Below are 12498 nucleotides of genomic sequence, written 5' to 3' on the forward strand. Positions count from 1 at the left end.
CTAATCTTTCAGCTACACTTGTTAAAAGGCGATGGAGTGGACTGTATATTGCTTGTTGAGATAGGCCTGCTGGTGGTGAAAGGGCCTAAACAGTGGATTTGCTCAAGACATAAAATTAGACAAGCACAAGAGACAGTAAAAAAGCAACTTCAAAATCCAAAAACAATATTAAAAAAAAGTATATTATTTTTTGACAAATAATATCAAAAAAGGACCAAACTGCCAGCCACAACACTTCTTTCGAAGTTTATCGAAGTAAGATAGCGGGACACTTCACTTCTCTTCGCTTCGGTCAACCTCGCCTCGCTTTGTCCAACTTCAAAAAGTTATCAAGAGTCAAAGGGATTCGGTACATTTTATGTTAATGATTTATTTATACTCATCCCGCCATAACGAAATCAACTATCGACTATTATCTCGCTCAAAAAACCTGCCACCAGCTTGTCGCAATCAAAGAGAGTCGTGTAATAACTATGCTGTTTCTTTGCTAAGCAATTACCGCTTCGCGATCTGAACTCCATGACCATCCGATCCAACTGTTATCCTACTACAGCGGGGTTTACTCTCGCTTATAGTCCAGCAATAAAACTGTCGGATAGTATGTGGCGTTTTGTGAGAGAGCAAAGTCGCTTTCTGCTGGTACAAGTGCCTAAACGCAATGCCGTGTGGTGAAAAACCATTTTCTTACGCCCGTATTCACAAACATTACTATGAGGTCTCGCAGTGCGCGTGGATGCACATGGTGACACACGAACCAATCACAGAGCTCTATTAAATGCTGTGCGTTCGATTTGATGCTTCACTTAAGCAAGTATCGTTTGTGAATACGGGCGTTATTCTCTTTCATAATAATTTATGATTGTCCACAGTCGAGTGGGCTCGGCAAGCTTCGGCCCAACATCCTAATGATGGGCTTCAAGGAGGACTGGCAGAGCTGCGCCCGCGCAGAACTCATCGACTACGTAGAAGTCATGCAGTGAGTGTAATGTTCTGCCACTCTTATAAAATGTACGGCCGATACTGCGGCATCTAAAGCCCGGTCTGTGAGCGCGTAGAATTTTGTCCAATGACCCCAAGCTACCCATCCTTATCGCTCGCGCGTAATTATGTTGCTGTCGCGACTGTGCGACGGGCACCCGCAGTGAGTGTGCGAGCGCGATCTTATATTTACAACACTCAAAAATACGGAATCGAGAAAAAATAATTCAAATGAAATGCTTAGGGCTTAGGGTTATACATCAGAAATAAGTTGGCAAACTAAAAGCTGCAGAAAACTTTTTGGGCGCTTTTTAAAATTAAAGGGATGCAAACTGAAAAGGAATGTTAGCGGCTCTTTGTTCGTCTAATGGGGACTAAAAGCCACTATAGGTGAATGTTAACGGTTTCAACTACCTACCCATAAAAAACTTCATATAGTAAACTAGCTTTCCGCCCGCGGCTTCGCCCGCGTGGAATTTTGTCTGTCACAGAAAAACTTTATCGCGCGCGTCCCTGTTTCAAAAACCGGGATAAAAACTATCCTATGTTCTTTCCCGGGACTCAAACTATCTCTATGCCAAATTTCATCAAAATCGGTTGCGAGGTTTAAGCGGGAAAGCGTAACAGACAGACAGACAGACAGACAGACAGACAGAGTTACTTTCGCATTTATAATATTAGTTGGGATGAGCAATAATCATAGAGGGAGTTTTGGTGTCAGTTTCGATTGCGACACCCACGCTGGAACACACCCCGCCCCGCACTCACAGTAATAAATCAAACCATCATCATTTCAGCCATAGGACGTCCACTGCTGAACATAGGCCTCCCCTATGCTTTCCATGTTGATCGATTGGTAGCGGCCTGCGTCAAATCAAACCAGCTGTCAAGTTATTATTTATTTATTTCATTTCTCCAAGCCGTATTAATAAACCGTCCCTTTATGCCTTACTTAAATAAGTGTTATATTCCAGCAAAGCGCTCGACATGCATATGGCCATTGCACTGCTGCACGTAGAAGGTGGACAGTACACCGCTGATGCTTTGGACGACGACCTACAAGCCTTCCTGCATGACGTCAACGTGAAGGACGCCTCTGCTATGTCACGTGAGTACTGTGTCACTCTTGTGCTATGTCACGTGATTACTCTGTCACGTCGGTGCGCGTGTCACGTGATTACGCTCCGTTACCTGAACGCGCTATGACGTCAGTTTATGGCGTAATATAAAATTATATTTTTTAACTTGGTTAATAAGGAGGTGGCGGTTAAAGATTACAGTAAAACTGTTAAAATACTCGTAGTACTGCTTAGCAGCTAAAATGTGTTCTAAATGATGCCACTCAATTATTTTATTTGTCATAACAAAATTTATGTGAGATGCTCGCATAATTAGCGACGTAGTGCATACCCATTCCATGAGGAGATACATATTAGTGATAATATTATATTTTTTTCTACGCGCGACTTGATCCAAAGTATGCATCGTATGACCTCTGCATATGGACTTAATTCGCGTGCTGTCATTTGGCCGTACTTTGCAAGCATCTCAACAAATGAAATATTTTTGTTTGTAAAATAACAAAGTCCCACCAGCATATCGATACTAAACCCTTCTTGTGTTATAATAATACGTGTAATTGTGTTCCATTCCACGCTGCGCCATAACAGGGAGTTTTTCCCCAGGGTCCATGGGCGACAACTTCAAGGAGTCCAAGTCTACTGAGAGTCTGACCACGCATTCTGTGGGTGAGTACGCTTGTGCTGACATCATTTCCCTTTTCTTTTAAATGTAATACTGTAGATCTCATAATGCTGACTTCTAGATTAATATGAGTAAAAATAAGTCACTATTCTAAAATACTGTCGCATATTATTTAGGAATGAAAGGTCTAAATAGTTCACTACTTAACAGTTAACATTGTGACGCAGCAGCCTGTCGACATGTCATTATGACTGGTATCAAAATTCTATGACATACCATTGCAGTTTGTTGCACTGCACTGTAGTGATTTTGTTCACATCGAGAATATTATGCTTAGGCAGCAGTCTATCAGACGCATTTCTTCATTTCTATATCTTTACGATTTATTCCACTGCCTTACATGGATGATGTGCATTTTGTTGTACTGCAGTAACTACATACGTACATACTACTGCAGTAACTGCAGTCACATCGACGATATTGTGCTTTTACAGCAGCCTTAAGGACATAGCAGACTTATCAACCCGGAAAAGGATCAATACCACAGAATAATAATAAGTACTACGTACAGAAGTTTTACTTCGCGAAGGTATTTAAAAAAATGTATGCTCAATGTCATTAACAATATAGTGTAATTTAGCCTGTCTCAAGAGTCAAGCACCATTTTGTTGACAAACGTCAGTGATCGGCACTGCGCCGAAGCTAGAGGGCTGACTTCGGTAAAATGATGTGACGTGAGGTGCCAAACTGCGGAAAATGGCGGAGGAAATACATGATTTAGCAAGAATTATCATGAATAATATTAACTACTTATTTACCTCTCAGTGTCTTGAGGCAACTTAAAAAAGTACATTCTGTGTTTTTATTTTTATTTAGGCAGTTATATACTGCACAGTATTTAGTACACCATTTTCTTTATTTTCTTCCATCATACACAAGAATACGCGTGCGTGAGTCAATGTTCGCTCGTATGTGAGGCCTTGTCGAATAGTATCCTGTAGGTGGGCCATCGTGCGTGTTTTGTTTTCAATGTAAACTCGCGGAGATGAACAGGCCTGTCAATACCGTATCGCCTTTCGCTCGCTGTCAAACGCGAAGCGTAGCGTTTCGTACAAAGAATACTGACCGCCTCGAGTTGATACGGTTACGATCCCTTTCCGGGTTGATAACTGTGCTACGTCCTTTAAGTTTTTTTTTTTCATTTATTTGGGACAATAAACAGTCTTACAATGGGTCTTAGTCTAGAATCGCACTTATCTATCTAAATTATTGTATGACCAACAACAATGTCCACATATTACATATAAATATTTTATTGAGAGCAGACCTTTAAAAAAAATTAGGTTCAGGGTAATTAAGTTTATAAATCATTTCTTAAAAGCTATAAAGTAAGCAACTAAGTAGGTATACAATTCAAACAATACCGCGCACAAAGCGCAGCTGACTGCTGCATCATTAGTGTAATTTAAAAACAAAACAAAAAATGAAAAACAAAAACTATCGCGGATTCTACCTCTTCAGTAACGTTCTTACATTGTCGATGTTGTGTTTAGGCAGCAGCCTGTCGGACGTGTCGCTGGGCTCGCCGCAGCTGCGCCGCGCGGGCGTGTCGGACGACCCCGGCGCGCTCGCCGCCGACCAGCCAGCGAAGACCGAGGAGAAAGAGAGGTATTTTGACTAGTTATTTATAAGTTGCTGATAATAATAGATTTGTGGTACTTTCCTGTTAATGAAGTGCTCCAGTATCTTTTGTTTTATTTCATACATTTCTGATGTCGTAGATGCGAATTCGCTTTTCTTTTTATCTGGCTTATTGTTTAAAACTAGTAATTTATGAATATTTTGATCCTTCTCCCTTTTTCCTTTTCATATACAAAACTTTGTAGTAGTACGTAGTTTTCCTAAGTGAAATTGTTTATTATAAGTACTTAAATGTTTTTCTGAACTTTGTTACGTGTTATTTGAATAGAATAACTACTAAATACTTTATTGCTTGTGGTTCCCGCATGGCGCTCTCTGCCGATATTACTGTGTGATATAACTCATTTCATTTCATTTTTCTAAGCATCCTTTTAGATGTTTCTATTAATATCAAATCAGTGTGCTCAGGAAAACCGGGCTAGGCAGTGCTGTGCGGCGCGCATTGGGCGGGTCTCCCGCGCGTCGTGCGTCTTCCTTCACGTCCGTGGAACAGTTCACGAAGCGTCAGGCCGGCACTGTCGACGTGTGGTGGCTATACGATGATGGAGGTACGTTACTGTTTATTGGTCTTCAGCCAGATTCGTTCGATTCAGCCAAGTGACGTCCACTACTGGACAAAGAGTAATCTATACTTATAATAAATCTGTAGAGAGGTCAATTCTGTACATGAAATATATTTTCAAAATAACTATCAGGGGGTGATTAGTGATCGATACTGATGCCAAAAATGCAATCAGTAAAATTTTTGTCTGTCTGTCTGTCTGTCTGTCTGTCTGTCTGTATGTTCCTTATAGAAACAAAAACTGCTCGACGGATTTTAACGAAATTTGGTACAATTATTCTTCTTACTCGTGGGCAGGTTATAGGATACTTAGGAATTCCTACAGGAACCGGAATTAGCGGGAAAATTCTTTTGTATGAAAATACTAAACCGCTTAAGTTAGACGCTTGAAATTTGGCATGCAGGTATCTTAGTAAACTTTAAGCTTAGTCACAACAGGATATTGCAAAATTCCTACGGGAACGGGAGTTAGCGGGAAAAAACATTTGTATGAAAAAATCTAAACCGCTTAAGTTAGACGCTTAAAATTTGGCGTGCAGGTATCTTAGTAAACTTAAAGCTTAGTTACAACAGGATATTGCAAAATTCCCACGGGAACGGGAGTTAGCGGGAAAAAAATTTTTATGAAAAAATCTAAACCGCTTAAGTTAGACGCTTAAAATTTGGCGTGCAGGTATCTTAGTAAACTTAAAGCTTAGTTACAACAGGATATTGCAAAATTCCCACGGGAACGGGAGTCAGCGGGAAAAAACATTTGTATGAAAAAATCTAAACCGCGTGATAGATGAAGGGGGTAAAACGGGATCCACGCGTACGAAGTCGCGGGCGGCCGCTAGTAATAAATAAATAAATAATAAATATCCTTGGACAATGGACATTTTACACTACGCTTCTAGTCCCAAACTAAGCAAAGCTTGTACTATGGGTACTAGACAACGGATATAAACATACTTAAATACTTTTTTTTTGTAAATACATACATATTATACATAAAAATCACCCAGTCCAATACAAACAAATATGTTCATGCACACAAATGTTTGTACTGTGCGGGAATCGAACCCGCAACCTCTGGAATAGTAGTCCGTTTCGAACCACTACACCAAACGGCCGGCCGGCCGAAAGAGTGGGAGGCCCCAAGCGTTTCTACAATGACCGGTCCTGTTATCCAGATTGTTAGTAGCAAAAATCAAAGCCAATAATTCATATTGCTGAACATAACTGGACGATAAAGAAAACACTTTTTAGGCTCCGTGCTACTGATCACAGGCACCGGTAGCTGTGGTGTTGTGGTGGTGTGTGGTTCCGGAAGAGTAGATTAGGATCCACACCACGCACATAAAGTGCCCCTTAAGAGCTACCTTTTTTTACTGTATTTGACGTTTATAAGTGCCATCAGTGGTCAAAATTGAATAAAATATTTTGATTTGATTTGACACTCTTCTCATGGATATCGTAAAAATCGTCTAAAAGCGATATGCGAATATCAGGTGTCCGTTTAATCGTCCATTTTCCTTGCCTCTGGTATAAGACTAAATGGGTTTAACTCAAATTGTACACTTTGCAAAATGAGCCACTTTGCAAAATGCGCACTTTTCTATCAAAATATAAGGGCTGAAGAGTTTGTTTCTATAAAATTTCTATGGAAAAGTGTGCATTTTGTGAAGTGTGTTTTGCGAAGGGCACATTCTGCATGAAAACCGACTAAATGACTTGATGTTGTGTGCAGGTCTGACGCTGCTGCTGCCATACATCTTATCGACGAGACGCGCGTGGGCGTCTTGCCCGCTGCGCGTATTCACACTGGCTAACAAGAACACTGAGCTTGAGCTCGAGGAGAGGAAGTAAGTACTGCCTGCCTTTCACGCCCGTATCCGCAAACGATGCTTGCTTAAGTGAAGCAGCAAATCAAATCAGCGTTGAATAGAGCTCAATACTCAATATTTTATTGCATCCATTTATGTACTTAAAATTAGAACATTATGGGCCCTGTAGGGCACGGTAATTAGGAGAGAGGAGGACCACCCTAGATCAACCGAAAAATGTATCAGAAGTTAGAGCCTAGTAATTTATCATTGAGATACTCACTTAAAGCATAATAGTGTTTGGAAATTAAAAGTTCTTTAAGTTTTTTACGAGCTATGTGATTGGTTCGTGTGTCACCCTGTGCGTCCACGCGCACTGTGAGACCTCATAGTAATGTTTGTGAAAACGAGCGTTAGTATAGTGTCTACAAATTAATCTGGACGAGTTTTTTACCCTGCACTTTGACAGCTTGCGAAGTGTCATTCGAATGGCATTCAACCAGGCTTTTTTGACACCTTCGGTTTCTATTTTGTCCCATTTTTCACTTCTTTTAATTTGGTACTGGATGTGTTATTTCTGTTAGTAGTTTCAGTTATAAATGAAGTATCGCGTGTGCATGTCTGCTCATTTACTTTAGTTAAAAAGTTCCTCTTTTTTAAAGTATAGTGAAAATTATAAATTACAGAGATACCAAACAAAAACCTAATTAAGAACCTCCTTTTTTCAAGTCCACTACAAATGCTTGTATTTTATATTCAACAACAATGTAATTTCTCCAGCATGGCGTCTCTCCTGTCGAAGTTCCGCATCGACTATTCTGCGCTGAAGATGGTTTCGGACATTACAAAGAAGCCGCGCGACTCCACCCTGGCGTACTTCGAGAAACTGATCGCGCCTTTTAGAAGCACCGACGATACGAACGATGACGGTAGTTATACTATTTTATATCAATGCAATGTACCCAGCTTGGAGTCACTTCCTTCTTGCTACGTTTATGAGGTCGTCTGTCCACCTTGTGGGTAGATGTCTTATGCTGGCCGAGCACTCCAGAACCTTGTTGCCCCATCGGCCATCAGTTGTGTATAGCTGGACAACACTGAACCAGTTACAGGAAGACGCTACCATCAAAACACCCGCAATTAGTTCAGATTTTTGCCACTTGACGTTTCAGAATCGTTTGACTATTATGTGACCTGCCCATTACCACTTTAGTTCGCTAACCCGTAGTTGTATCAGCGACTTTAGTTTGTCAACCGATCTCCCGATTTCTGATTCGATCTCGTAAAGAAACATTTTTGGTGTCAACTAGCCAGTTATTGTGTTACTGTCGTGCTTTGTAATAAAGACTTAATACCTATTTTGTCACCCAGGTGGCATAACCGAGGCGGACCTTTTAGCAGCCCGCGACCGGACCTACCGTCACCTGCGTTTACGAGAGCTCATCGCGGCACAATCGGCCGGCGCTCGCCTGGTCTGCGTCACGCTGCCCATGCCACGACGTCGTGGCGTCGTGCCTCCGCCGTTGTACCTGGCCTGGCTACACGCTATAGCGTCAGCTGCTGATAGGGTACTACTGATCAGAGGGAACCACGCTGCTGTGTTGACGTTCTACTCATAATTAGACGGTAACATCTATTAATAGTGCAAATTGTTAAGGACGGCTTAATTTGTCGCTCTTTTTGATCTAGTTTTTTGAACACCTGTACGGTCAGTCTCTGTCTCACTAGCTAGTGTTGATTAGTAACCCTGCCGCTATATCTGGCCTGGCTACACGCTATAGCGTCCGCTGCTGATAGGGTCCTTTTGATCAGGGGGAATCACGCTGCTGTGTTGACGTTCTACTCATAATTAGACGGTAACATCTATTAATAGTGCAAATTGTTAAGGACGGCTTAATTTGTCGCTCTTTTTGATCTAGTTTTTTGAACACCTGTACGGTCAGTCTCTGTCTCACTAGCTAGTGTTGATTAGTAACCCTGCCGCTATATCTGGCCTGGCTACACGCTATAGCATCAGCGGCTGATAGGGTACTACTGATCAGAGGGAATCACGCTGCTGTGTTGACGTTCTATTCGTAACGTAACGGTAACATCTTAAGTTTATCAATAGTGCAAATTGTTAAAGACGGCTTAATTTGTCGCTCGTCTAGTTTTTTGAACAATACACCTCGATCAGTCTCTGTCTCACTAAAGTCTGTTCGCCGAGAGTTGATAAATATTATGAAATGTCTTGCAATAGCGACTGTCGCTTAATTATCGCATTCTGTATGGCGGGCGTCGTTTGTCACAACGCGCACTGAGTACCATGGTACGAGCCACGCAGCTGTCGTCAAGCGCCCCGGCCGGCGGGCGGCGGCGGCCACAGCGTGACCACTTTTAGTAGATTTCTACTTTTTTGGTAGATTTGAGGCAAAGAGAACGATGACTTAGTAGTACGAAATCGTTTAGTAGATTTTGGTAGATAATTGATATTTTTAGAACATTCTTATAAATGGTGGTCTAAAAATTAAATTGTAACCGAGCCGAGAATCCAGGCCAAAAAAAAAAGGCCAGGCCAAATAATCTACCAACTTTTTCATTATATTGACAAAAATAATTAGCGGGCCGCAATTTATAATGAGTTTAGAACCTCTGATATTTTTTTTTATCAACTCTCGGCGAACAGACTTTAGCTAGTGTTGATTAGTAACCCTGCCGCTATACCTGGCCTGGATACACGCAATCGCGTCCGCTGTTCATAGTCTACAGCTGACCAGGAGGAATCACGCTGCTGTGTTGACGTTCTACTTATAATTAGACCGTAACATCTTTAGTTTATCAATACTGCAAATTTTTAAAGACGGTTTATTTTTCCGGTCTTTTTTATCTAGTTTTTTGAAGAATACACCTCGATCAGTGTCTGTCTCACTAAAGACTGTTCGCCGAGAGTTGATAAATATTATGAAATGTCTTGCAATAGCGACTGTCGCTTAATTATCGCATTCTGTATGGCGGGCGTCGCAATTTATAATGAGTTTAGAACCTCTGATATTTTTTTTATCAACTCTCGGCGAACAGACTTTAGCTAGTGTTGATTAGTAACCCTGCCGCTATACCTGGCCTGGATACACGCAATCGCGTCCGCTGTTCATAGTCTACAGCTGACCAGGAGGAATCACGCTGCTGTGTTGACGTTCTACTTATAATTAGACCGTAACATCTTTAGTTTATCAATACTGCAAATTTTTAAAGACGGTTTATTTTTCCGGTCTTTTTTATCTAGTTTTTTGAAGATTACACCTCGATCAGTCTCTGTCTCACTAGCTAGTGTTGATTAGTAACCCTGCCGCTATACCAGGCCTGGATACACACAATAGCGTCCGCTGTTCATAGTCTACGGCTGACCAGGGGGAATCACGCTGCTGTGTTGACGTTCTACTTATAATTAGACCGTAACATCTTAAGTTTGTCAATAGTGCAAATTTTTAAAGACGGTTTATTTTTCCGGTCTTTTTTATCTAGTTTTTTGAAGATTACACCTCGATCAGTCTCTGTCTCACTAGCTAGTGTTGATTAGTAACCCTGCCGCTATACCAGGCCTGGATACACACAATAGCGTCCGCTGTTCATAGTCTACAGCTGACCAGGGGGAATCACGCTGATGTGTTGACGTTCTACTTATAATTAGACCGTAACATCTTAAGTTTGTCAATAGTGCAAATTTTTAAAGACGGCTTCACATACCGGTCTTTTTTAACTTTTTTTTGAATAGCACCCACGATCCAGTTCGGTCAGCGTTCTGTCTTACTAGCTCTTGTAAAGATGTATTGTACCTTGCCTTCCTTGGACGCTGTACCTGGCCAAGTTACACGCCATAGCGTCCTGACAGGGTACTTTTGATCAGAGGGAATCAAACTGCGGCGTTGACATTCTACTCGTAAAAGTACCCTTAATTAGACGTACCGTACCGGTATTATACAATTTAGCGTACGCTGATGATCACCTACATCTGCTTAATATAAATCGGACAGCCATAATGAAACAAAACACCCCTACTTACTCTAATCACTTTTTTGCAATAGCAACTCTTAGTTGAAAAACTTAGGCATAGTTTTAAATATGTATATTGTGATTACGTTACTAACATTCCGCACTCAGCGTGATAGTACAAATTAAATAGTTAATCCACCGATGTTTATTTATTGCTTACTTTAAGTGCACGTAGTTTTACTTTAAATATAACATTAAACATTAATTTTAACATGTTTATCCCAGTAAATAACCAGTTATGCTATTTTGAACTCTAGTACAATAACCATAGAGTATGTGTAATCCACCTAGAAGGTGCTGCGATGAAATGCATTGTTTATTCATTAAAAACTTGCGTGATGTTAATTGATTGTCGGTAGCGAATTTTAATATTAATCAAATATTTCTCGAACGAACTCTGTAGTATCGTCGACAGCAAAAATGTTTACCAGGTGTTGGTGCTGACGGCATCAAAAAAGATATGCGTATAGACCTATTAAATCAAAAACTTTGCGCATGTCTGCATGTTTGTATATTTATAGGCTCAGAAAGTACTGAGTGAATTCGTATTTTATTTATTTTAAATGTCACATCACGTAACTTAAAATATAGAGTATATTTTCTTTATATTAATTATGTGGATCTTGCAATGTAGTTTGACCCCTATATTGCAAGCAATCTCATACAAATGAGATTTTGGTTGAGTGGAAAGTTATGTAAATATGAAAACTAAGGCTCTGATCTGAAAAATGATTTTAACGCGTGTGAAAATACAGAGACAGTTCTTAAATAAATGACACCCCTTTTATAAACAATTTACAATGAACTTTTTATAGAAGTTTTACATTAATACGCCTTATATTTCGTAACCATTGTTACTTATTTACAATTTTGATCTGTAAAATGCTTGTAATTGGTGCCTTAGGCGTTTATATAAAGTTTTAGATGCGATTTATATGTAATTTTGTAACATTTTATAGGTATACATTATGGATTTGATACGAATATAATGAAATCCTAAATATTTAGTCTCAAAAGAATCTCAACCCAAGAATTTCAAATTCAGTATTCACGGTTTTTGAACCATTTTCAGTTTTTATACCTACTTATTATTTGTAATGGATTTTTAACGAATGAATTTTACTAGTTTTCATTCATTTTCACGTTAGGCACGTTGATTATGTTAAAATCTGTTGTACGTAAAAGTACTTTTATGAAATTAATGTAGATTAACTTAATTTTAGTTGTGTGATAATGTGAGAATTGTAAATGCACATTTTGCGAGTGATGTTACCATGTACAAATTTCTTGTTTTTATTTATTTGACTTGCAAGACGGAAATGTATTTTCATACTTATTTTTACCAGTGAAAAAATGATAGTGAACGAGTACCTACCTAAAGACTAGTAACTCTAACTTATATTGCGTACAATCGCAGTCAAGAATCATGATTGATTTATTTTCGTCAATCTTTTATTTATTGTATGAACTTTCCAATTATTTATTTTTTTAGCCAATTGACTGTACTATTGTACAATTTATACTAAATGATGTGTGAATAAATGAATTTGAATGCGATTTATAAAAGTATTTTTCTTTATTAATGACTTAGTTTTTAAAGTTTCCTTCCTGTACATTTTATTTATTTAAATACGATAAAAACGAACAATAAAATTATAGCAAAAGATCTAGGTAGAATCCAGAGGAATCTTTTTACTGAAGTTGCATTTTATGTTATTT

At 39.5% G+C, this 12498-nt stretch overlaps 1 protein-coding gene across 1 annotated transcript in view; it reads left to right on the forward strand.

Moving 5' to 3' along the window:
* Nucleotides 1-10496, forward strand: part of LOC135079572 (bumetanide-sensitive sodium-(potassium)-chloride cotransporter-like) — a 43793-nt gene extending 33297 nt beyond the window's left edge. Inside the window, exons 18-25 of the mRNA XM_063974224.1 lie at nt 870-976; nt 1953-2086; nt 2664-2726; nt 4236-4350; nt 4783-4931; nt 6675-6789; nt 7531-7682; nt 8122-10496. Of these exons, the coding sequence (XP_063830294.1) occupies nt 870-976; nt 1953-2086; nt 2664-2726; nt 4236-4350; nt 4783-4931; nt 6675-6789; nt 7531-7682; nt 8122-8369 (1083 nt within the window). The 3' untranslated portion in view covers nt 8370-10496. The remainder of the gene's footprint in view (nt 1-869; nt 977-1952; nt 2087-2663; nt 2727-4235; nt 4351-4782; nt 4932-6674; nt 6790-7530; nt 7683-8121) is intronic.
* Nucleotides 10497-12498: the final 2002 nt, after the last annotated feature.

This window comes from Ostrinia nubilalis, chromosome 16 (genome assembly GCF_963855985.1).
Source record: "Ostrinia nubilalis chromosome 16, ilOstNubi1.1, whole genome shotgun sequence".
NCBI lineage: Eukaryota > Metazoa > Arthropoda > Insecta > Lepidoptera > Crambidae > Ostrinia > Ostrinia nubilalis.